The sequence below is a fragment of the Microtus pennsylvanicus genome, chromosome 4 (genome assembly GCF_037038515.1).
Source record: "Microtus pennsylvanicus isolate mMicPen1 chromosome 4, mMicPen1.hap1, whole genome shotgun sequence".
Lineage (NCBI taxonomy): Eukaryota > Metazoa > Chordata > Mammalia > Rodentia > Cricetidae > Microtus > Microtus pennsylvanicus.
In genome coordinates, this window is record NC_134582.1 from 76,056,474 (window position 1) to 76,081,540 (window position 25,067).

Genomic DNA, 25,067 nt, shown 5'->3' on the forward strand with positions numbered 1-25,067 from the left:
CTGGCTGCTGTGGCATCGTCGCTCACGGACCTTGGACGTGGTCTAATGTTGTTGTCCTCACTTCTTGTCTTGGAGCAGAGCAGCACTTCCCGGAGGTGATGCTGGGGGAAGAGTTTCTGAGCTTAAGTCTGGACCAGGTGTGCAGCTTGATATCCAGTGACAAGCTGACTGTCTCTTCAGAAGAGAAGGTACTGTGCCCTTCTGGTAAAACATGAACCCTTTCGAACCTGAACAAATGTAAGGCCTGCTACACTCTAACCCCTTTAAAGACGTGTCTGGGTGCTAAGATAATGACTGAGCCCTCAGGTGGCCATGCCCAGCACCAAGTCCTTCTTCTGTCTTTTAGTTCTTTCTGCCTGCGTTGCAGCCCTGGGTGCAGGCATTGCTGCTGTCCCATGTTCTAGAAGAGAAGCACAGATTAGATTCTTTCTGCAACAGGAAGAATTTCTTTGCTCCAGGAGTTTGTGTCTAGGGCGGTAAAAATCACACGAACCCCAGGTGTTGGCCAGCAGGGGCCACACTGCGTCTCTGGTTTATTAACAAATCAGCTGTGTGATCTTGGGAGAGCTACGTTGACTGTCTGCATCAGCCCCAGTCCCATCACACATTCCTCCAGGAGGTTGTGGGGATGAGTGGAATGATGTCCTCTAAAAGACGTCTGGGTGGACTAGTGGCCGGGAGGGAGTCAGCGTTAGCCAAGGTTACCTCCACCCTTCCCCGTCTGTGGGGTTGGTTGGTTCTTCTGTATCCCAGGACACTCACTGTGTGCCTCCTCCTCTCTGTTGTGCTTAGCTCTGAGATAGGCTTACCCACAATGCAGTGTGAGTTCTCGATGCTGGGGAAGCGCATCTCAGGTATTTTCTTCATCCCCAGGGAGTCTCAAATTGTTTTCTTCCCAAATCCTCTTAGTCCACTCAACATTCAAGTGTCAGGCCCTTTCCTGAGGAAACGTTCAAGGAGAGACACTTACAGAGGAGTTTATACTGCAGTGGTTTGTCTGACGGTGCGTGTGTGTCTGGAGGAAAGTTTGGTTGAGGAGAACAGCTGTGTTTAGAACTGTGGCTCCTCCGGACATCCATCAGGTGACCAGGACAGCAAAGTAGACGCTGCCCTGGGCTCGGGGGCCTCTGATGCCATCAGCACCGTAGAAATACCCTCTTCAGGGAGAGCACTGCCTCCAGCCAGGCTGCAGGCTCTCCCTGCTGTAGCCCCAGAAGCTAGGTGGACACTTGTGCTTCTTGCTAAGCCTGTTTATCATCCTGGCTGGATGTTTGCTGCCAGACTGACACCGCTGAAAGATATGAGCTGTGCTGGCTAGTTTCTGTCAACTTGACATGAGCTAGAGTCATCTGAGAGGGAACCCCAATAGGGAAAATGCCTCCATAAGATCTGGCTGTAGGCAGGTCCGCAGGGCATTTTCTTAGTAATTGACATGGGAGGGCCCTGCTTATTGTGGATGGGGCTATCCCAGGTGTGGTGGTCCTGGGTTCTATAAGAAAGCAGGCTGAGCAAGTCATGTGGAGCAAGCCAGTGAGCATCACCCCTCCATGGCCTCTGCATCAGCTCCTGCCTCCAGGTTCCTGCTCTGCTTGAGTTCCTGCCTTGGCATTTCTCAGTGGACGATGATGTAGAGTGTGTTAGACTTTATTTGTTTAAAGCATTTCTTCCCGTTGCTTCTGGGGCATGGCTTTCTAGAATCCATGCACGCTCGTCCTGCTCAGAAAGCGCAGTGAGTCTGTTTGCGGTGGCAGGGTGGAAGGTTCCGGGCCAGCTGCTTCACTGCGCCCTGGAAACCACCAGGCTCAGGATTCAGTCTCTGGACCTAGTCTCTGCTTGCTGTCTGTGTGATCCTGGGAGTTCTCCTTAAATATAAAATAACACCGAGAGCACCTCCCTCTGGGAGTTGGCGTGAGAACTGGAAGGGACAGATAAAAACCCAGCGCCGTTCTCCAGGTGCTCAGTGAGTGATGTTTGTCGGCACAGCTCTGACCACAAAAGGAAGAAGATGGTTTCTCCTGGAGCCAAACATGAGCGGCCATGGCCCAGGAACGCAGACCCAGGTTGCCCCAAATACTGTGTTCTAACAGAGGAATTTATTGAAGTCTTTAAAAATATTTATAGTAGCGAAACAAAGAAAGCCATAAATCAACACAGTTTTCAAATACATTGGTGGGGACATCAGGTTGGCAGGTTGCAGCCAGGTGGGACTTGTACCGTGGGCCTCAGAGGCTAGCGGGTAACATCCTTAGCCTTGGGGTTGGTAGACACTTGGGGTCTGTCTGTATATTCCAGAAGAATTTACTCAAGAGTCACAGAGATGTTAGGTGACACACAGAGCTGGGCACAGAATGCTGGTTTTGCTTAGTTTTTAATTTTTGTGTATTTGATGTGTCAGGGTGTTTTGCCTTCCTGTGTGTGCACCGTGTGCAGGCAATGGCCGTGAAGGTCAGCGAGGGCGATGGAGTCACTGGAACTGCAGTTATAGATGGTTGAGGGTCAGCACATGGGTGCAGGGAATTGAGCCACGGTCCGCTGGAAGAGCAGCCGGTGCTTTTAACTGCTGTGTCACCTCTCCAGCTCCGGTAAACAGCAACTGAAGAGGCTAAGGCAGCCCCAGTTAGTTTGGCTCTGCATCGGTGACGTTTCAGCCTTTCCCTAATGGCCGAAGATGTCGTCCATCATCCTGGAGGATACTCCGTGATTCAGTGCAGGGGCCGCCTCCTTTTCAGGCACTTCTGCTAAGACCACGGAATTGCCACAGTTCTGTATTTTGAGGTCCCATTGTTAATGATGATGCAGCCAATATGACAAAGTTATGATAATGTTAGAATATGTTCTTGTGGGACGAGGTGGCTGAGTGGCTAAGGTGATGGACAGCTAAAGTGTGTCCCTAAGTCAGCTGCGTCTTTCCCATAGCAGGGAAACATGAATTTACAGTGGCTCTCATTGCTCCATGTACTTAGGGAGGAGTCACTCTTTTTAAAGTCGAGTTTAGCGTGTGTATATGTATGGTTGCGCTGATGAAATTCTGCGCACAAACCATCTCTGGAAGTTGTAAGGGCTTTCAGATTTAGGGACACTTGTCCTAAAGAGAATTGCGATAGTTGACTTGTCTACTTGAGTAGATTAAGAAGCACCTAGGGTGTTAGTGCTGTGGGCATGTCTGTGAGGGCTTCCCTGGGAGGAATAGTTGAGAGGAAGACCTACCCTGAGTATGACTGGCGTCATCCTGTGGGCTGGGTCCCAGACTGAATACAAAGCGGGGTGGAAAAGGCTGTGCCAGCCTTCCTCTCTGCTTCCTGTTCTGTGGAGCTGTGAACCAGCAGCCTTCCCTGCATGACAGGAGACTGTAGCCAAATGAACCTCTTTCCTCTTAAATAGACTCTGGTCTGATATTTTGTTCTTTAATGAAGAAAGCAGGTAATACAGAAATTGGTACTAAGAAAACTTGTCATTCTTGCAATAAATCTGACTCTGGGGTTGCTGGGGCTGTGGAACTACTCAGCCTGGAGGATGTGAAAGAGATTACAGCTTCAGGCTAGCATACACCTAGAACACTGTGAGTTTAGCCCAGCATGCCCTGCGGGCCATTCTCTTGGGGATCTAGGAAACCAGGCTGATGCTGAAAATGTAGACAATCAAAAGGTGCTCTTGACATTTTAGGGGGCAAAAGGGCTACACGAGGAACCAGGTTGTAAGACATGCATATTCCATTCTGGAAAAGAATCTGGCTGCTTTCTGCTTGTGTCCTGAGCGTGGGAGTGAGACTAAGTTTACAGGAAACGGACTAAGTTGTTGGGAGGAGGCAGTTCCCAGACAGTAAAACATTCAGGCTGTGGCATGGCTGCTGCTCCCTGCTTTTAGTTAGGTTTAGCGTGTGTGTGTGTGTGTGTGTGTGTGTGTGTGAGTGTGTGTGTGTGTGTGTGTGTGTCTGTGTGTGTGTGTGTGTGTGTGTGTGTGTGTGTGTGTGAGAGAGAGAGAGAGAGAGAGAGAGAGGGCACAGAAATATGTGGAAAAGGACATGTAGACAGCACAGACCAGGCAGGGGTGGCCATAGAGCTCTAACGGTAGAAAAGATTAGTGTCATTTAGGACACACCTCCCACACTTTGCAATTGAGGCAGCAGGAAATTGCCTTAAGAGCAATATTCCTCCTGTTGGAAGCTTCAGGGTATAACAGTAAAAATGCGTTTGAAAGCAAACAATGTCAGAAAGAGAATGCCTAAACCAAGACAACCCAATCAAGCAGGGCGACCTGAAGAGGCTTTTCCCAGGTTCGGCCACAGAGGTGCAGTGGGCTGTGTCTGTTGTCCAAGGGGCCAGGTGGCACCATGAGCCAGCAGCAGACTTTGACATCACTTGCATGGGACTGGTCTTGGCGACATCCAAGACATCGAAGTGAGGAAAGTTCCGGAAAACTACCAAGGCCAGGCCACCGATAGCAGGATCAGATTCCCAGTGTGGAGAACACCTGGGAAGGCTTCGAATGGAAGCTGAGAAGGTTGCAATGGGGATCCCCAACTGTAGACGCCAGAAGCAAGACGCTGGCTGAGGGAAGCTGCAGATACTGAGTGGAGCTGACCCTGGAGAGAGGCCACAGCTGGAGCAGCAACAGTGTTGCAGGGCAGGGGCTGCTCATGTCAGCCATGATGCCAGAGGCCCCAAGCGGCTGTCTTTTCCCTGCTGGGTTTTACGTTACTTTGGTCCCAGCTTCTTTCCTAGCCTCCTGTTCCTCTCTTTTGGGCTGGGATTATTTACTCTGTGACTTTATATATGGGATGATAGGAGACTTTCAGGGCCATGGGTGGAAAGCTGTGGTTTAAACTGATATGTCTGGGTGTTGAGTTGGCAAGGGGTGGGCTGGTGACGGTAATGGTGGCACACACCTTTAATCCTAGCACTCGGGAGGCAGAGGCAGGCAGATCTCTGTGAGTTCGAGGTCAACCTGGTCTACAGAGCTAGTTCCAGGACTGGTTCCTTAGCTACTGTGAAACCCTGTCTTGAAAAACAAAAAAAAGAAGAGGAGGAGGAGGAGGAACACCTAGTCTAGTCCTAGGGCATTAGTGAGGCAGGCGTATGGATGTGTCTGGGAGGGTTTTTCCCAGGGAGGATTAGTTAAGCGGGAAGACACACTCTGACTATGGGTGGCATCTTCCTGTGGGCTGGGATCCCAGACTGACCACAAAGGGGAGGAGGGAATTCCAGCCGAGTGCCAGCCTTCCTTTCTCTCTTTCCTGGTCCACAAAGATGTCCACGAGGAGCTCCATGCTCCTGCCACGGTGGCTTCATGCTGTTCCTATTGCTGTACCTTCCCCTCCATGACAGACCTGCTCTCGGACCGTGAGCCAGCTAGGTTATTCCTCCACTAAGTCATTTCTTCTCAGGAATCTGGCCATAGGGACACGAAAAGTTACTAATACAAATATTATCTGTCCTTTATTTGCTCTAATGTGTTGAAGAGCGAGGCTTATCAAAAAGGAGGGTGTGGGGGCTCCGTAGTTAAGAGCACTGGCTGTTTCTTCTGAGGACCAGGGTTTGGTTACCATCATCCACATGGTGGCTCACAACCACTGTAACGCCCGTTCCAAGGAGTCTGCTGTCCTCTTCTGGCCTTTACAGGCTCCAGGGACACACGTGGCAGGCAGATACACATGCAGGTAAAGCTCCCATGCCCATATATATATTTTTTAAATAGTAGGGTTTTAAAAAATAGTAGCTACATTTTCTTATTAAATAGCCCCCACCTCCACACCCCTTTTCTGACAAGGTCTCTCACTGTGTGGCCCCGGCTGGCCTGGAGTAAACCAGGCTGGTCTCAAACTCAGAGATTCACAGGCATGTCTGTGTGCCACCTGCATGTCTGCATGCCACCTGCATGTCTGTGTGCCACCTGCATGTCTGCGTGCCCCCTGCATGTCTGTGTGCCACCTGCATGTCTGCATGCCATGCGGTGCCTATGGAAGCCAGAAGAAGGCATCTGCTTCCCTGGAACTGGGGTTACAGATGGTTGTGAGCTGCCATGTGGATGCTGAGAGACCAACCCAGGTCTTACGCAAGAGAAGAAGGTGCTCTTAACCATTGAGCCACCTCTCCAACCCCTAAAACTCACTCATAGTTTTATTTTTCTTAGTAGATCTAACATTGCTGGGAGCTAAATAGCTCAAAAACTTCTGACAGTGTTTGCCCTCCTTTGTGCTTTGGAAATTGTGCCCCAGATTTCATGGCTCCTCTTCCTGTAATTACACTGGATGTGGTAAGTGAAGTCTGGCACACACAATAGCTTTTCCTTTCGATTTTGTTTCATAGTTGGGTTTTTTTTTAAAAAAATGTATTTGAAGTAATGTTAGGGATATTAAGTTGAAATTTAACTGGGTTCATAATTACATAACCTGGACTTGTCTAAATCTGCATTTAAACAGTTAATGTAGCTAGCTATACTTTACACTTACTTTTTTGCCTATAGCTCACAGGGTTCTTGTGAATGTATTATAAAGTGCAGCCAGGCTTCAGACATTAAAGTTGGAAAGACTTCACCTGCCCTTCCTGAAGCTGAGGAGACGGGTGCTTTACTGTTAATGACCGATATATGTAGCACGGCCGGGTCGAGACAGCTCGCTTCTTCAGAGCTGATAAATTGCTAACACAAGCAACTTCTGTCCTGCTAGAATGTGTCCACCATGTGGTCAGAGGTGTGGGCTGTTTTCTAGATTGATGCCAGGCTCGTGGGAGACAAAGAATTTGCTGAATAAGAGACTAGAAGACCCTTCTAGGCTCAGCACTTTCATCTGTACAGCGTTTACCCAGCAGTGGTGTTCTTGGGAGGAGTGAACCAAGCACGGAATTGCCGAGAGCACAGAAAATACCGTTTTACTGGAAGATCCCGTCAGTGCCGCGGTTAGGAATCCTGCTGAGACTCCCTGTCTGGCCACTGGTAGCGTTAGTGGTGCTGGCCCAGGGCCCGTTCAGGGATGCTCTCCCATGGGTGTGGCCTAGAGACAAGGGCACCACAGTGATCTCAGGGCTGTGCACAGTTCTTGACACCATGACGATGCTCAAATGATGTTCCCCGTAGGAGTGAGGGAGGCAGGCTGAGGCTGGACCTGCCCTAGGCCAGATGACTGGACTTATTTCAATACTCCTTCAGAGAAAAGAGCAGGCATGTGAAAGTGGGCGGTAGGGTGGAGGAGAGGAGCGGGGTGGAGGTGGGGGGAGTGGGTGGAGGTGGGGGCAGGGGTACTAGTAGGCAGGCAGGTATTAATCTCTCTCTCTCTCTCTCTCTCTCTCTCTCTCTCTCTTCTTTATTTGTTTTTTGTTTTAAAAATTCCTGCTGCTTGAGGTTAGAGATACGGCTTAGTGGGTAAAGTGCTCATGTCCAGGCGTGTGTTCAGATACCAAAACACCTGTGTTGGAGCTGGGCCGGCATCCAGTGCGTGTTCATAACCCTGGTGCTGAGGAGAGGAGACTGGAGGACCCAGGGGACTCACTAGCTGAGCGTTCTAGCCGAAGCTGGCAGTTCCTGGTTCAATAAGAATTGATCCTGTCTCCAAAAGTAAGGTAGTGAGCAATAGGAGATATGGCCAATTGAGAAAATGCCCCCACTACATTGGCCTGTGCGCAAGGCTGTGGCGTATTATCTTGACTGATGATTGATGTGGGAGGGCCCAGCTCACTGTGGGTGGTGCCATCCCTCGGCAGGTGGTCATGGGTTCTATGAGAAAGCAGGCTGAGCAAGCCATGGGGAGCAAGCCAGTAAGCAGTGACCCTATGGGGTCCTACCTTGAGTTTCTGCCTTGACTTCCCTGGATGCTAGACTACCAGCTATAAATTGCAATTAACCCTTCCCTTCCTGAAGCTCTTGGTGGTGTATTAGCTCAACAGTAGAAACCCTAAGACAACGGAGCTTTTCATAGGCGGCCCTGAACGGACACTGAGGGGGTGTGGCTTTCATTTCAGTCATGGATCAGAAAGAAATTGATTAGGTTTCTTAAAACTTACGTTTTCATGTACTCCAGGTTATATTTCTCTGTATTATACATTTCAAGTGTCTAATTGTTATACTTTGTTTCCTGGGAGAAACTGGAGCTGTCTCCCAGGGACATCAGTGCTAGAGGCTCTATCATCTGAATTCTTAGGACCTGGGCTCAGGCCTGGGACTTGGGCAGACAATTCTCCCGCACCAGGGCTGCAGGGGCTGGGAGGCTGGGCTTGATCTCCATGAAGGCGTTATTTCTCGGTGACTGAGCCGGTGAACTCCCCTTCCTAGGGTGAGCTGTTGGAATCCCTGCTGTACCCTGAGGTCTGTGTCCTTTGGGTATATGCCCAAGAGTGATATCACTAAGTCTTGAGGTAGATTGATTCCCAGTTTTCTGAGAAAATTGATTTTGGTTTTCAGAGTGGCTGTACAAGCTTGCACTCCCACCAGCAGAGGAGAGGAGCGTCCCCCTGGCTTTACATTCTTGCCAGCACGAGCTATCAGCAATGCTTTTGATCTTAGCCTTTCTGACAGATGTAAGGTAAAATCTCAGAGTCGTTTTGATTTGTAGGAAATTAATCTTGAACTGCTAATGGGGCAGAGTGACTTTAAGGGTTGTATAACGCCTTCATATGAGAAAAAAACGCGAAGAAAAGCAAGTCAAACAATTGAGAGAGAGCGAGCTGCAGGACCTGGAAGATCGCCAGCACCCGCGGTTATCCACACCGGCTTTGCCTCTGAGTTAAGGAGGGGGCAAGAACTCACTACTGAGGCTTGGATGTTTGCACAGACATAAAAAGTACATTTCCCAAACCGTTCCCTTGCACTCTGTGTCTCGTGTCTATTGTCAGCAAGCTCTGTAAGGTGCCCGGGAATCCTGCTATATCCTATGCAATGCTTTAGGTCAGCCCTGAAATCATACACACACAAGCAACACTAAATGGACACAGTAGATTGTGTATGTGTGTGTGTGCACGTGCGTGTGTATGTGCATGCACTAAAAGGGGCCATGAGTTTGAGAGGTAGGAGGGGAATATGGGAGGGTTTGGATGGAGGAAAGGGAAGCTGGAAAGTGATGTAAATATATTTTAATTAAAAAAATCAAGGGCTGGAGAGATGGCTCAACAGTTAAGAGAGTTCCTGAGTTCAATTCCCAGCAACCACATGGTGGCTCACAACCATCTGTAATGCCCTCTTCTGGCCTGCAGGCATACACACAGACAAAATATTGTATACATAATAAATAAATTTAAAAAAAAATCAAGGGCTGGAGAGATGGCTCAACAGTTAAGAGCACTGGCTGCTTTTCCAGAGGACCCAAGTTCAATTCCTAGCACCCACATGGCAGCTCACAACTGTCTGTAACTCCAGTTCCAGGGATCTGACACCCTCACACAGACATATATGCAGGCAAAACAGCAATGCACTAACATAAGAATAAATAAATCATTAAAAATATTTTAAAAAATAAAAAATTAAGGAAAGAAACAAAACCTGACCATTCTTGTATACAGAAAAAAGCCCCCAATTTAAAAGTGTGCCAGTAGACTTGGAAAATGCCCTTGCCCCCGTTCCTCCCCTGGGATGATGTCCCTTGGCAGTGTGGATGGCTGTAATTAGGATTCCAGACTTAAGAACCTGGCCTCCAGCTCTGCAGCCGGCACAGGGTTAAGCTACCTGCGACTGAGATGCACCTCTTTGCCCAGCACTCAAACTAGGGGTCTGGGGCTCTAGGTGAGTTTGCATCTGGGTCTCCTCCCTGGCAGTGTGGTGTCTGCTAACTTGTCACTCCCCGAGGCTGTTTGGTCATCTGTAACAAGTGAATCGTGACACCTCCTTTGGAAATTTTGTGTGGATTAAATGAGGTTATGCCTGTAAGACGTCCCTGATCAGAATCCTCCAGTCCTGATCAGCAACCGGGTCCATGGGCAGGAGCCTAGCTTTTTCTTTGGCATTGTTTAGTGAGCTTCGCCTCCGATTCCTGTTGCAAGGGTTACTTTACCAAAGTCCTGTCCTACCTATTGCTGGAGTCTGCCTTCTTGATTTTCAAGCTACGCACCAAAAACTAGCATCAGCGCTCAGTCCTCCAGCCCCTTTACCCAAGGTATTCAGATCCAGCCGGACTTGGCATCCTGTGTGTGACCAGGGTGTGGGTGGCCGTTTAGCCAGTGCTCTCAAGTCACGGCTTATGTGCAAGGATTGAGGTGCCCAGAACAGTAAAAACTTTGCCTCATTTCTTTTGCCCTTATAGCATCCAAGAAACTGGTTCAGCAGCATACATCAGTGAGGGAATGACCCTGTTTTTTTGAGAGTGAGACCCCAAGTGTGAGTAGCAGAGGAACCCATGGAAATGTCACCGAGTAAGCGTTTCCCCGTCCCATGGCTGGAGCCCTGGGATAGCTGTAGATTTCCCTGAGTACAAGTTTCTGGCATTTCATGGCCTGTGCTGTGTTGTTTCTCATCTCTGCTGCTGTGTAGGAAGCAGCCTGGAGAGTCTGAGCCAGCGTGGCACTGTTCCAGCAAAATTTCATTTGCAAAACAGGTGCAGGCTGGATTTGGCCTGTGGACTGTACTTTGCCAACCCAGGCCTAGTAGACACTTGAGAGGCAGCTGGGACTAATGGAAAAAACAAATGGGAAATCACAGGTGGGTTTGAGGGGACCACACGTCTGCCTCTTTCCAGTTCTGGCTTGGCTAAGTCTATAGAGCTCAGGAGCCTTGACTTGCTGGCTTGTCCCGAGAGGTCAGTCAGGAGAATGGCATCTCTGAGGGAAGAGCCGTTGGGAATGACTTCCAGTCCACTCAGGGCTGAAGCTCTCTGCACATCCACTTGTTTGTTTTCAAGCATGACGCCCAAGTGGAAGAGACGTGTGGTCTTGGGTAGGCCCTGTGGAGTTGGTGCTGTTACTGGCTGTGGCTTTCACAGCTGAGCAGATTAACAGCGCAACTGAGCAGAGCCGGTTAGGCTGGTCCAACCAAAGGAGAGCTAAACTAAAATATCCCAGCGTTGGATTGAGTGGCCCTTGTACTTTTATCTTTAAAGCAGAGATTAGGCTGGTTGGTGGGGGAGAACGGTGATCCGTCACCCAACCTACCAAGGCCTCAAGTCCATTCCTCAGCCAGGCTCTGTCAGCTAGTCACTTGGTATCACACTCCATGGGGAAGGAGTCAGACAGCAGACTTCCCAATCCTGTAGGAAAGGAGGAGGTGTGGACAGCGTGCAAGCCAGTCAGCATGGCGACAGCCCACCACATCCCCGAATAAGCCAGGCTTATCTGCCAGACTCTGACTCTATGCTACCCAGCAAGATTCCAGCCCCTCCTCCCCAGCCTGGCTTTCCACTTCAGCCCGGCCAACTGTCCCATCCTCATCATAGGCATCCTCTGAACTCAGTCATCCGGCCCCTCGCTGACAAGAGCATTTGAGTGACTATTACGTACCAGGAAACACGGCTGTGTCTAAGGGACAAAACTCTATTGATCTTATGCCTTTTAAGATATGCAAGGAGGATTTCTATGATATTCGTCTGTTTATGGTTAATTAATATATAGCTTATTGCATTCAGAAAAGAAAAAACACCTGCACACGTATGCTGCCCATTAGTTCTGCTCTGATCTGTTTTTAAAAATGAAATTCTTGGCTGGAGAGATGGCTCAGTGGTTAAGAGCACTGACTGCTTTTGCAGAGGACCCAAGTTCAAATTCCAACATTCAGCTGGTGGCTCATAATAGCTACAGTCCCGGGGAGACGATGCCCTCCTCTGGCCTCTGTGGTTACTGCATTGTGAGAATGACACACAAATAAGAAACTTTAATAAAAATGCAGGTTTGATGACTGGGTGTGGTGGTGCACGCCTTTAATCCCAGCACTCGGGAGGCAGAGGTGGGAGGATCTCTGTAGTTCAAGGCCAGCCTGGCCTACTCGGGACAGCCAGGATCGCACAGAGAGACCCTGCCCCAAAAAACAAAAGCAAGCAAGCAAACAAACAAAAACGAAAAAAAAAAAAACCCTGTAGGTTTGTTGTGTTACTGGCAGTAAATTTAATAAACTTGATCCTTGTCTAAGGTTGTATCTGTCAGAGAGGGTGCTGCACTGAGAATAAAATTCTTATTCCTAGACAGCTTCTGATGTTAGCACCCACTGAGTCAGTTACTATGGCGGTACTGCAAAAATAGCTTTCTCAATTCTGTCATTCTCCCACACTTAACCAGGCAGTGGATTTCTTTACAGAAGAGCCTGGCTTGTACTCCCTACGGTAGCCACATGCTCTTGGCTCTGATTTTTATTTACTCTGCTATGATCTGTTACTGTATTTTGAAAGTAACACTGTTTGCTGTTGAGATAGAGTGTGCAAAACAGTGAAATAAACACGGTAAGTGTAGAATTGGATTAATTATGGAGAGGATATCAGATCTTTGGAGCTGGAGTTATGGAGGGCTGTGAGCTGCCATGTGGGTGCTAAGCACTGAACCTGCCCGGGTCCTTTGTGAAAACAAGTGCTCTTAACTGCTGAGCCATCTCTCCAGCCCATGTTTTAGTCTCCTTAACAGCAAAAACCACTGTTTCCTCAGTGGTCTTCAGGTCCTTCTTTTTAAAAATCCCACTACAAGAGTATCGCAGCTGACACTTGGACATGTGTTCTTGCCCATTTAAGTGAGCCTTTTGGCTTTCGCTCTAGAAGGGGTAGGTTTTATTTTTCGCTCTAGAAGGGGTAGGTTTTATTTTTTGACCAAAGACTTAGTGCATTTTTCATTTGTTGGCTTCGCCATATCCCCTCTGTCCCACAAAACTGTACATCTTCATTTCAAGATTGCTGGTTGGTTCATCCTCATCAGGTCTGGATTTTGCCAGTCTGTGTGTGCTTGATGGCGTGGAGTTTGAATTTGGACTCAACCCCTGTGCAAAACGAATCATAGTCTCTCCCTTCCGTTCCAGGCTCCCCAGCTTTGATTTGCACAGAAGTCAAGTCTCTCCTCGAAGGAGAAGTCCAAGGAGGGTGTTCTGTTCTCTGGCATTTTGTGTCCCTTTCGTCACCACGGCCAGCGTTAGGCAGAGGGCGATCTTACTGCCATTGTTCTGTATTACCTGGGAAATAAATGCAGGGAGGAAAGGAAACCATGCGCTGAAGGCTTCTGGTCCTTCTGGGACTCTTACCATGTCATGGTTTGCAGTTTGCACTGTGCAGCTGTACCCTTGAGTGACAGTCAGAACCGACTTTAGTGTGAGCCGTGATGACTGCACACCTGGGGTAGCAGGCTTAGCATTCTACACGCGTGCTCTCTGATAGGCCAGCTAGTATTCACAGCTTTCTCGACTTTTGTCCTAAACACCAAGTCTTAGACAAACCGCCCGTGTGGTGTGGATGCCTGGCAACTTTGTTTTCCTCCCAGGTGTCTGAGTGGAGGCAGCTCTTTGCAAGTTTTCTCTTTTCTTCCTAGGTGTTCGAAGCTGTGATTTCATGGATCAATTATGAGAAGGAGACTCGCTTAGACCACATGGCAAAGCTGATGGAACATGTCCGGCTCCCTCTCTTACCTAGGGATTACCTAGTTCAGGTCAGTGTCTGCGTGGTCAGTGCTGGAGGAGAGCGGAGGCCACGCTGGCTGTGTGGCGTGCCTGTGGCGTGTCCTGAGTCTCTGTGTGGACGGAGGGCGGCAACCCCTTGGGCTAAGTGTGGAGAGCTGTTGTAAGGACTAAGCAACTGTGAGGGTCCGGGCAGGCGGTCAGCACGGAACCTGTAACCTGCTCCGTACGTGCTGGTTCTCTCTCGGAAGAACAGAGACGGGAGCATCATTTCATGAGGCCCCCCGCGTGCTGCCTCTGCTGTGCTCTTAGGCAACCTGAGAACCAGGGCAGGACTGTGAAAACTGACTCTTCATAGATGCACAGAATTCTGTTTCCTCCAAGAGAAGAAGGAGAATTAAGCAATCTTGGGTGCACTTGAGTGTTCTCATTTAGTCTGTGTAACGACCCTTTGAGGCAGTGGTTACAGACCTCTTGGTTACGCCGCCGCCCCCCCCCCCCCCACTCGCCTTGAAGCCTGGAGACTGAGTTGGATCTGAGGTCTCTGGCAGGAGGGAGTCGGGATGGAGATTCACGTCCACACGGCTCTGAAGCACACACTTCCACGAGCTTCACCTTTGATAGCCTCTGTCTCATTTACACACAGGGTGACTTCTTTTGTAAATGGTGTTAGACTCTCTTGCAAACCTTCCGAATGTGACTCTAAGATTGTCAAGGCAGTTGGCCAGCCCTCAGCGGTTCCCAAGGAATGTTCACTCGTATACAAGGGTGAGAGAGAATGCTGAGCGGGCCAGCAGCACCACCCTGCTGGTGTGTCACTCCCAGCCATTCTAAGGGCTAGAACCTCAGTCTCTCATCTGGTCAAAATGACACCAGCCCTGATAGGATGGTATGGGGACAAAAAGAGATGGTCCACGTAAGGCCCGTGACAGTGTTCGGTGACTGCTAGCTGATAACTGATGTCTGGGGCTACAGGGGCGGCTTATTCCTTGGGTACTTGTACAGTGCTGTGCGCATGTCCCTGTTGTTCAGGCCTGAGGGGTCAGTGAAATGCCCTCTCTGTCTTCTTGTGTGACATCTTTGCAGGTACTTAGAAGTGTGCTGGATGCCCCCACAGTGCTGCCACCTAGTGGCCGCACGCCACTCCCAGTTGGCCTGAGTTACCAATGTTACTGCCAACCCCACTCTGTCCCTGGAAACTGCCTGGGGGGAGTGGCCTCCAGCACAGATTCAGTTTCCACAGAGAACTAAGGAAGCTGCCAAGGCCCCACGTCAGAAACTTACCAAAGACACTGTCTTATTCCGGTTAGCACAGAAGGTCAGGTTTGTTATAGAAAGAGGGCCAGAGGCAATGGCCTGAGAAAGGTTTTGTGGACTTCCCACCCCCTTAAAAGGGACTTTTATCCGTCCTCAGGAGGTCAGCTCTAGGAAAGGATGCTTCACTAACATTATCTGACCCTGAAACTTAAAGTACTTTAACCTGATGGTGGCTCAGGAGGAGGCAGGGCGAGTGGTCAGCCCGGCACTCAACAGTGTGCAGCCTTCAGGCTTCTCCCAGCACTCAACAGTGCACAGCCTTCAGGCTTCTCCTGGCACTCAACAGTGTGCAGCCTTCAGGCTTCTCCCAGCACTCAACAGTGCACAGCCTTCAGGCTTCTCCCAGCACTCAACAGTGCACAGCCTTCAGGCTTCTCCTGGCACTCAACAGTGTGCAGCCTTCAGGCTTCTCCCAGCACTCAACAGTGCACAGCCTTCAGGCTTCTCCCGGCACTCAACAGTGCGCAGCCTTCAGGCTTCTCCCGGCACTCAACAGTGCGCAGCCTTCAGGTTTCTCCCGGCACTCAACAGTGTGCAGCCTTCAGGCTTCTCCCAGCACTCAACAGTGTGCAGCCTTCAGGCTTCTTGGTTACAGACACTTACTCAGCTTCTCCCAGGCATTTTAAAGCAGTATTCAAATGGATACCGTGCTGTTCTGTGACAAAAACACACAGCATAAGCTTCATAACTTTATCATTCTTATCAAAGTTTTTGTTTCATGTGTATGAAGGTTTTGCTTGCATGTGTGCTGGTGTGTGTCAGGTGCTCGTGGAGGCCAGAAGAGGTCAATGAATTCCCTGGGGTTATGGACAGCTGTGAGCTACCTTGTGAGTCGTGAGAATGGAACCCAGGTCCTCTGGGAGAGCAGCCAGTGCTCTAACCGCTGAACCACCTCTCCAGCCCCCATTCTAATCATTGTTAAGTGTGCAGCTCGGTGGCATTGATGACCTCTGTACACCATTACCATGTGTGTCTAAGGCCTACTTCTCACCCTGTCCTGTAGCTGAACCTGAGTGCCAGCTCCCCAGGGGGCGTCTGCCTCAAGCCAAAGCGGCTTTTTGGGACCAGCTGCCTGAGCATGGGTGCCCTCGACCTACTTCTTTAATCCCAACCCTTTATGTTTGTTCCAGCCCAGTTCCATCCCCTTCTGGGAAGGAGAAAGTAACCCAGGTTATGTCTGGGAAAAAGAGGTCTCTGTAGGCAAGGGCCTTGTTTCTTCAATCCGTCTTCCCTACCAGCTCCCAAGCTGCCAGAAGGTGTTAGCCCTGGTCATATGTCCACTCACCACTGCTGATGGGGCCAGGCAGGCTTGGCCAGGCCTTCTTTGTACATGACTGGCTTGAGGGCTAAGTGAATCCACTTCCTCCATTTAACCTGTTCGTGTTCCTCCATTTGCCTTGTCATGTTCATCAGTGTCTTCCTTGGGGCTAGCTCCTCAAATAGAAGCTATTGAGTCTGTACCCATGATATGCCCATTTTGTAGATGAGGAAATCGAGGATCAGGAATTCTATGTGGTGAAACAGGGATCAGAGGTGGGACTCTAAGGGCCTTCCTTGGCGTCTGGGGTGGTGTGGTAGAGAAAGGAATGAGTGAGTGTTGGGAATGACCCAGCCTGGGGAGAGGCTAGGGACGCATGGTCCCACTATGCTGGAGGGTCACCTGTGGACTTTTATCCCCAGACAGTTGAGGAGGAGGCTCTGATAAAGAATAATAATACCTGTAAGGATTTCCTCATCGAAGCCATGAAGTACCATCTACTACCCCTTGACCAAAGGCTCTTGATCAAGAACCCCAGGACCAAGCCCCGGACTCCGGTCAGCCTGCCCAAGGTAAGCCCCGGCCCAGCCTCTGCCGATACTCAGGACTGTCCAGGGGGAGAGGCCTTCCACTCTCTCTGCAGTTCTTTCTGGCTCAGGATTGTGTTTGTGGCCCAAGAGATGGAGTCTGTTGGCTCCTCTTCAATTCGCCGGTACTTCTCTCTGCTTTGCTTAGAGTCCCAAGGTGGCCACAGCGGCTTCAGGAGATCTGAGCCTAAGGTGGATCCTCCCCCATTTTACGTCCACGCTGTGTGTGCTGCTCCAAGAGAAGCAGGGGATTGGGCGTGCTGCACAGTGGGGGTCAGGGCACTCCCAGTTTGGTGCCTTTCCTCATCCTGGGAACCCATATGAGGGACAGCTAGGACTGACAGACAGTGAAGCAGCTCTGGAAGCTGGGGAACTGAGAACCTGTGGACAGGAAGGTGCTAGGGGATCCTGAGGTTCAGAGTAGTCAGTGGGGGTGCCGAGTGCTTGGTACTCTCTCTCTCTGGTCTGCATGTTTCTCATCTGTGGGATGAGGGAGGTGGGACGGTGGTCCCTAGAGTCCCCAGGCTTGTCAGTAACATATTGATGAGGTGGGGTGGGTGGGTGAGCGGGGGTGGGGTGGGGGATGGTCTCAGTCAACCAGCAGGGAAGGGAGGCAGGAATGAATCACTTTAGCCACAGACTACACAGCAGGGTGTTACAAGGAAAATGTTTAGACTCCTACTCCATGATCCCCCTCCTCCTCTTCTCAGCTAACTCCTGGCTCTCCTTGCCTGCTGCTAACACTAACCCAGCTAACTGCTAACATTGCCCAACACTAATTACTTGGCTTCTCTGAAATTGGCAGCCCCCACCATCCCACCGCAGCCCCCATCCCTCTGGACCACGAAGGATATGGTAGATGCAGTGTCAGCTGGTACAAAGCAGCTCGGTCTTTATGAAGTTCTTGTCTTAGTCAAGGTTACCATGGCTGTGATGAAACACCATGACCAACTACAGCGTGGGGAGGAAGAGGTTTGTTTGACTTACACTTCCACAGCTCTGTGCATCACTGAAGGGAGTTAGGATAGGAGCTCAAACAGGACAGGGGCTTGGAGGTGGGATCGGATGCAGAAGCCATGGAGGGGTGCTGCTTACAGGCTTGCTCCTCATGGCTTGCTCAGACTGCTTTCCTACAGCAGCCAGGACCCAGGACTTCCAGTTCAGGAATGACATCACCCACAATGGGCTGGGTTCTCCTCCCCCAATCACTAATTCAGAGAATGCCCTACAGGCTTGCCTACAGCCCAGTCTTATAGATGCATTTTCTCAACTGAGGGTCCCTCCTCTCAGATGACTTCAGCTGTGTCAAGACTAGCCAGAGTGGCTGTGTTTTATGTAAAAGTCTCCACAACCCTGAACACTGGTCCCTACAGAGTCCGAGGTTAGCAGAAGTTGGATGACTTGTCCAAGTGTCAGCCCAGGCAGTGTGGTGGCCATCCTCCCCCACAACTGTTCTCTGAACCACCCCTACTCCTGTGCAAACCTGAGTGTGCGCTTGCTGGCTGCTCCTGCCACCCCACGTCCACACAGAAGGTGCGAGAACAGGGTTAGAGACTTGGTCTCTCTGGTCATCTGCCTTACAGTCCCTCAATGTCTTTTGTTTTGTTGAAACATTAAACTGAAACTTACTTTATTATATCTGATTACTCTCTCTCTCCCCTCTCCCCCACCTCTCTGTGTCTGTGCGTGCGTGTGTGTGTGTGTGTGTGTGTGTGTGTGTGTGTGTGTACATCTGGTGGGATTCCATTCTCCTCTCCCCACCTCTCTGTGTCTGTGCGTGTGCGTGTGTGCATGTGTGTCCGTGTGTGTGTGTGTACATATGGTGGGATTCCATTCTCCTCTCCCCACCTCTCTGTGTCTGTGTGTGTGTGTGTGTGTACAACTGGTGGGAGTCCGTTCTCCTCTCCCCACCTGTCTGTGTCTGTGTGTGTGTGTGCATGTGTGTCCGTGTGTGTGTGTGTGTGTGCATGTGTGTCCGTGTGTGTGTGTGTGTGTGTGTGTGTGTACATATGGTGGGAGTCCGTTCTCCCTTCCACAATGTGGGACCCTGGGGTTGAACTCCTGTTGTAAAACTTGGAAGCAAGTACTTTGACCCACTGAGCCATCTTGCTGGCCCATCCTGTATATTTTAAATGGAGAAATGTACATTTCCTGAATTACACAAATATAAACTTACTTCAGCTTAGTAAGAATACACACAGCTAGGAGCGTGGAAGCCACCTGGATTCCCTCCACTGCGGCCACTGCTCTGCCAAGTTTTCTTTTCAGAAATATTTCTGATCATTTATTAATGAATAACTGAAATGTACATTTTTATGTCTGTGGGATCTTCTGTATGGACTGAACTATGTTTCTCTGCCCTCCGCTTAATTAAATGCTGCAAACTGCGTCTCCTCCGGCACGTGTGAACGAAGCCAGCGCTTGAACTGTAATGGGTACATGTGTTTTGTTTATGTCTGTGCCACATGTACCTCACAACTCTCCACTGATAGTCTGTGAAGCAGTATCTGTGTTAAATATTTCTTTATTAAATGACGTAATTTTGTCTGTGTCTCTTTTGATCTTGAGCGATATTATTCTTGGTTTTATGTCATTTTTATTTGTATTTCTTTTTGGAGGAACTGTCTGTTCCTGTCCCTAACAGATTGCTTTTTTTCACTGGTAGATCTTAAGGGCCTTTTCTATATTAAAGGCATCAGGCCTTGGTATGTGCATAGTTTTAGTTTGAGGTTTTAAGCTCTTCATGGTATTTTCTCCCAGCCCCTGCTTGTCTTTTTGTTTTCTCAGTAGTATCTTTGGAAGAGTGGAATTCATAAAAATTAGCTATTTCAGTTGACAAGAAAAATTGTATATGTTTATCATATACATTGTGATTTAAAATATTTTAAAGTATGTGTAGTTATAGAATGGCAAAACTGAGTAAAAACCAACATGTATTATGACCACATATGCTTATTTTTTTTTGTGGTGAGAACATTTAAATTTTACCCTTACTGATTTTCAACAATGTAACATTTTATTAACTGTGGGCACCACGCTATAGAACAGAGCTCTGGAATTAGCCTTTCTACATGAAACAGAAGCTTTGTACCCTTTAATTAACGGCTCCCCACCACCTTCCCTCCCCCCTGCCTGTTGTAATGGCTGCAACTCTGTCTCTGAGTTAGCCTGCTTTGGACTCTGCGTGCAGGTGAGAGCTGTCCTTCTGTCTGTCCTTCTGTGCCTGGGTTATTCTAGTGCTAGGCCCTCTGACTTCAAACATGTTGCGAATGACGAGATTTCCTTCTCCCAGGCTGAATACTATCCTGCCACATTGTGTCCCGTTTTCTGTTTGTCTTGTCATGGTACAGGCTGAGGCCACCACGGACACGGCTGTAGTCCTCACCATAGTGACAGCTGAGGCTGTCTCTTAGCCACCGCAGACACGGCTGTAGTCCTCACCATAGTGACAGCTGAGGCTGTCTCTTAGTGACAGCTGAGACTGTCTCTTAGCCACCGCAGACATGGCTGTAGTCCTCACCATACTGACAGCTGAGGCCGTCTCTTAGTGACAGCTGAGGCCGTCTCTTAGCCACCGCAGACACGGCTGTAGTCCTCATCACAGTGACAGTGTCTTCTTGACAAGCTGGCTTCAGGCTCCTTGGATACATATGTGGCAGTGTGATTGCTGGATCATATGTCGGAGCTATTTTTAACTTTCTGTGGAGCCTCCACACTGTCTCCCAAAGCATGCTCTGAATAGCAGGTGCCAACAGTTTCAAATTCTTTCTATGGTGGTTTATTTTGAGTTTAAGCTGGAAACAACAGCTCTTCCCTAAACTTTCACTTTTTTCCCCCTGTAAGTTGGAACCTATACATTTAAATCTATGGCTCTTTCTCAGAGGATCAAAAAAATATGTTATATGAAGTAAGGATCAGGTTTCATTTATTCTGATAAGAATATGTTCATGCCACAGGTTGGGGGGACCCTCCCCCCTCAGTCCTTGCCCCTTTAGCTGTACACTTGGCCTGTTTCTGTGTTTATACTCTGCGTCTTGTGTGCTCTGTCTGCCCTGTGTGAGTCATGTGACTTCTCTCGTGGACCGTAAGTCCCGAGGTCCCCTGATGCCTCAGTTTTGTTCTGGGCCGTGGTGTCCGCTAATTTCAGAGTCGGCTCCTTCTCACCGGGGTCGATGCAGGAATTATCTGGGTCTGCCACGCGTCTGTCCCTGTTTACTGGCTCGGTGGCTTCTCTCAGTGATGTTTTCTCTTGTCCACGCACGGCTTTTGCTTGCTTGTTGTCAGTTTTATTTATGGGTATTTTGTTCTCTTTCTTTTGGCAGTACTGGGAGTAGCCTAGGGCCTCACACAAGCAGTGTGCTTAGGAGACTTAGTGCCGACCCTTCATATCACAATATCTTCCTTCTGAGGTCTGACTTGTTAGTTTCTCACTCGTGCATGGAAGTACAATTGATGGGGAAGGATATTTAATGGCTGTGTTGGTGATGTAAACGTTTGTCTGTAAAGAACAGGGATGTTGGCTTTGGGAGCACGTATGCACCCAGGGTTGAGGCTTTGCCAACTATTTAGGGTTCCCTTCTGCAATGTGCACTCTTCACTAAGCTGCATGTTTGGTGCAGAAGGCATTGTCTGCTGGTGTCCTTGGCACATAGCCCAGATCCTGGCACAGGGTGGCCGATAGTGAAGGTTCTCGTGAATGATAGATATTTTCTTTTTAAAAAGAAGTCATGGTATGGGATCTAGCACTGACCTCTTTTTCCGCCTCTCATTTGTTTCCCCTGCCTTCACTGCCCACACACGTGTTTTAGCACAGGTGCAGTAAGGACGCGCACCCCACATTATAGAATATTCGGCACAGCCCACAAAACCATCCAACCCTGAGGGAACCTAGCCATCATTCCTGGGAGACTAGAAGACACTTAGATGAAATAAACAGATCTCAGACTCCAGTCTGCTCTCGGCTGTCAGCTGTCATGTGGAAATCAATTCATTCAGTGCCCTTCCACAGTGGCCCAGCACGGGGTAGGCTGCAGATGTGCACAGACCCGTAGCTGTCTGCTCTTCAAGAGACTCCCAGGTAAAGGGAGGGGAGACAGATGTGCAGGACAGTTATGTTATCCAAGTGCCATAATAAAGGAATGCCCAAGATGCTCTAGTACCATGGAGTAGAAGAAGAGGAATTTATTTATTTATTTATTTATTTATTTATTTATTTATTTATTATTTCTGGGCTGGTACCCAGGCTGAGTGCTCAGAGTTAATGCAGACTGTCTATGGAGCTCATGTCTGGACACTGGCTCCCACTCTCTGATGGCGACTTAGGATGATGGGTACTTTATATCTTACTTCTTTCTGGGTCACTGTCCTGGTCGCACAGTGTCCATGATGACACAGAATATTGCTTGCATGGCAGTTGCTAGGCAGCCTCTCTGTTTTCTGCTGAGCACGAAGCATTCGTTATCTTACTTGGTCTTTGCAATGAGTCTGGATGCTGGTGGAGAACACCGAGATTCCGTAGGGTTGGGTGACTGTCCCTGGCAGCACGAGGACTGACAGTCCCTCTAGTGGGTCTCAGTCACCAAGCAAAGGTCCTCAGTGCTGGGCTAGGCGCTCCGGTTTCTGTGCAGAGAGTTTTCACAGTCCTAAGCCATCCATTTTGAAGATAGGGAAAGCTGACTCTAAAGATACGTCGCCGACTCCCCATGGATTTATACGTTATCTGTTTCCATATTCCTTGCTGCCTCAACACAACAAATATCGAGTGTCTTTCAGCTTCTGTGGGCAGGTGTACCAGGGGGATGTGCAGGCTCTGGTCTCTCGTAAAGCCAAGCCGGAGGTCATGGCGACAGCCATCCAAAGGCTCGTCTGGGGAAGACCCCACTCACACAGCCATTGGCAGACTTGGTTTCTTGCCTCCTAGGCCTCGGTGCAAGGTAGCTCGCTTCTCCAGTGAGGGGCTCTACCACATGGAAGTGAGGGGGCATACTTCAGACAGAGGCCTTGGCTTGCTGCACCCCATGGCAGAACCACCACCCCATCCCTCCTGCTACTTTCTTTGGAAGACATAAATCCCTAAGATAGCACACACAATAAGAGCAGGGGACTTGCAGAAGGGTCAGAATATGTCTGCCCTTTTGTCTGCCCAGTGGATGGTTGGGCTGAGATTTAAGCCGAGGGAGAGTAGCTCCAAACCGCTCTATGGCATGGCCCCTATGCTCTTTCACCTTAGTCCTCTGTGGGAAGACTCCTGAATTCTGCCCTCTGGGAAACTCTCTGAGATGGCAAGGGAATTTGCGAATGACTGAAAACACAAGAGATCTTTGGGCTACCCGGAATTCCTCCGAGGGCAGACTGGCTTGGGCTGTCAGAATTTCAGATCAGACAGGCTTCTGATATACCAAACTTGGAGAAACGGAGTGATGGAGAGGGATTCACACTCTCCCTGCACTTCCCAGCAATGGCTCTGTCTGCTAGCCATGTCCTGAAAGGAATAGAACTCCTGGAGACAGCTGCAGAGGGTGGCAGGAGAGTGTTCCTGAGCTGGGGACAGGCGATCATCCTGACACCCTCCAGCAGGAACAGCGAATGGCATGTTCTTGGCTCCCATACCTTTGGCGCCCAGCACACTCCCTGAGGCTGGGTTGCTATGGACAACCAGAGGCTGTCTCTCAGTCTCAGAGCCTGTCTGCATTGCCCAACTCCACAGATGGCAGCAGAAAAAAAAATGTCAGCCACTAGGAGGTGCAAAGGAGACCTTTGGAAATGTGCTGAGCGTGAGACTTTGCTGTGACTCTGAAAGATGGCCTCGTCCACCTCCTTTTGAAATGTTACAGAAGCCATGCAGGATGGACGAGGGCAGCCTGCTCCTGAATTGAACTGTCCTGCTCTCAGATAAAAGCTGTTAGAAGCAGAGGCTGCTGGCAGGTGGTTAGGGTGACCTCACACATGGCCCACGTCCCTTGATTGGCACTGCCTCTCTTCCATCTTATTCCATGCCCCATCAAACACCCTGGGATCCTGAGAGCCCTCACCATGACCCCTGTGTGCCCATGTACCTCCCTCTCTCATTCAAGGCTCGTGTGTATTTCTTTTCTACGTTTTCAGTTGTCTTTTGTAGCAAAGTCTCCAGGCGTCAATGATGAAACGCGGTGTTTACATATCAATATTGCCGGCTGTTCCCTAAGCCTTGGAAGACACGCATGACATCCTTAGGCCTACAGACACTGTGAGAGAAACAGCCCAGTTTTCAGATAATGAAAACGAGGCCTAGCAAGGCGGGAAAGTCTTGCCTGTGGTCCACAGCTGACTAGTGATGGGCTCATAGCTGAGCCGAGATGTGTCTGACCCCAACGCCCGTTGGCTCTCCAATCTTTTACTCTCTCTCTCTCTGGGCCTCGCTCTCACGCGGTCTGCCTGTCAGATCCCTATTGCTTCTGCATCTTGCCGTCAGCTCTTGCCAGGGGCACCTGTTGCTTAGGAACCTGCATGGACCAGTCTTCTACTCTACTGGACACACTTCCTTCGGATGAATGTTTTGGTGTTAGCCCTGCGGCCCCACGCACCAGGGTAAGAGAGACTCGCTTCCTGCCCTGGCCCGAGGGACCGACTGGCTGGGCCTGCCTTCCGCCCAGCTCAACTGTCATGGAAGAGAGTTTGGACACACTCTATTCTTACCCCATGAAGAAAGTGTGCACAGCCCAGGTTCCTCTGACCTGAGTGGACATTCCCTGTGGCCAGGGTTAGAGTCTTGATTTGTACGTGGGCTGGAAAGCTTGGTCCTGTTTGCCAGTTGCTCCAGTGTGTTCTTTCCTGTTGTGATCCTCCTGGAGGCAGGATGGCAGGGGCGAACAAGCATCGCATGGTTTTTAAAACTCATTATGTTGAGTTTTAAAGAAACCAGGCTAAGAAACCGCACTAAAATAAATGGCCCCTTGACCTTCCATAGTGGTAGTATTCTCCTTGGGAGGTGCCTAATAACCATCCCTTTGGTGGTGGAGTTCAGCTTGTCCATGTTCAATCAACCAGAACTCTCCAGTGAGCAGAACTGTACCTTCACCATAGTGACAACTGAGACCTGGGATCAGGACCCCTGGGCACCTGCAAGTCTTTCAAGTACATCACAGTTTCTAGGATTAAACGCTGGTCAGTGAGCGTTATTGTTAGCCTAGAACCTGCTCTTCAACTCCTTACAAGTCCTGCATCCCCATCCTTACCCAGGCTCATCCCATGGACAGAATGAGATGGCATGTGGCTGCAGTTTCACAAGGCTGAGGCAGGAGGATCGCTTGAGTCTAAGAGTTTGGGGCTAACCTAGATGACAGTGAGATACTTAAGGCACGTTTTAGGGAGGTTCATGGGCACATAGTTTTTAGAGTCGCCCTGGAGGAGGGAGTTGGCCTTGTCTGGAGTTT

At 49.6% G+C, this 25,067-nt stretch overlaps 1 protein-coding gene across 5 annotated transcripts in view; it reads left to right on the forward strand.

Annotated features, from left to right (window-relative positions):
- The window catches only part of Klhl3 (kelch like family member 3), a 118,745-nt gene that overhangs the window by 66,925 nt on the left and 26,753 nt on the right, over window positions 1–25,067 (forward strand). For all 5 annotated transcript variants that reach the window (XR_012910348.1, XR_012910349.1, XM_075969463.1 and 2 more), the window contains 3 exons: window positions 79–188; window positions 13,410–13,526; window positions 16,492–16,641. Coding sequence is in view for 3 of the 5 variants with exons in the window: in XM_075969463.1 (XP_075825578.1) it covers window positions 79–188; window positions 13,410–13,526; window positions 16,492–16,641 (377 nt within the window). In the remaining 2 variants the exon portion in view is untranslated. The remainder of the gene's footprint in view (window positions 1–78; window positions 189–13,409; window positions 13,527–16,491; window positions 16,642–25,067) is intronic.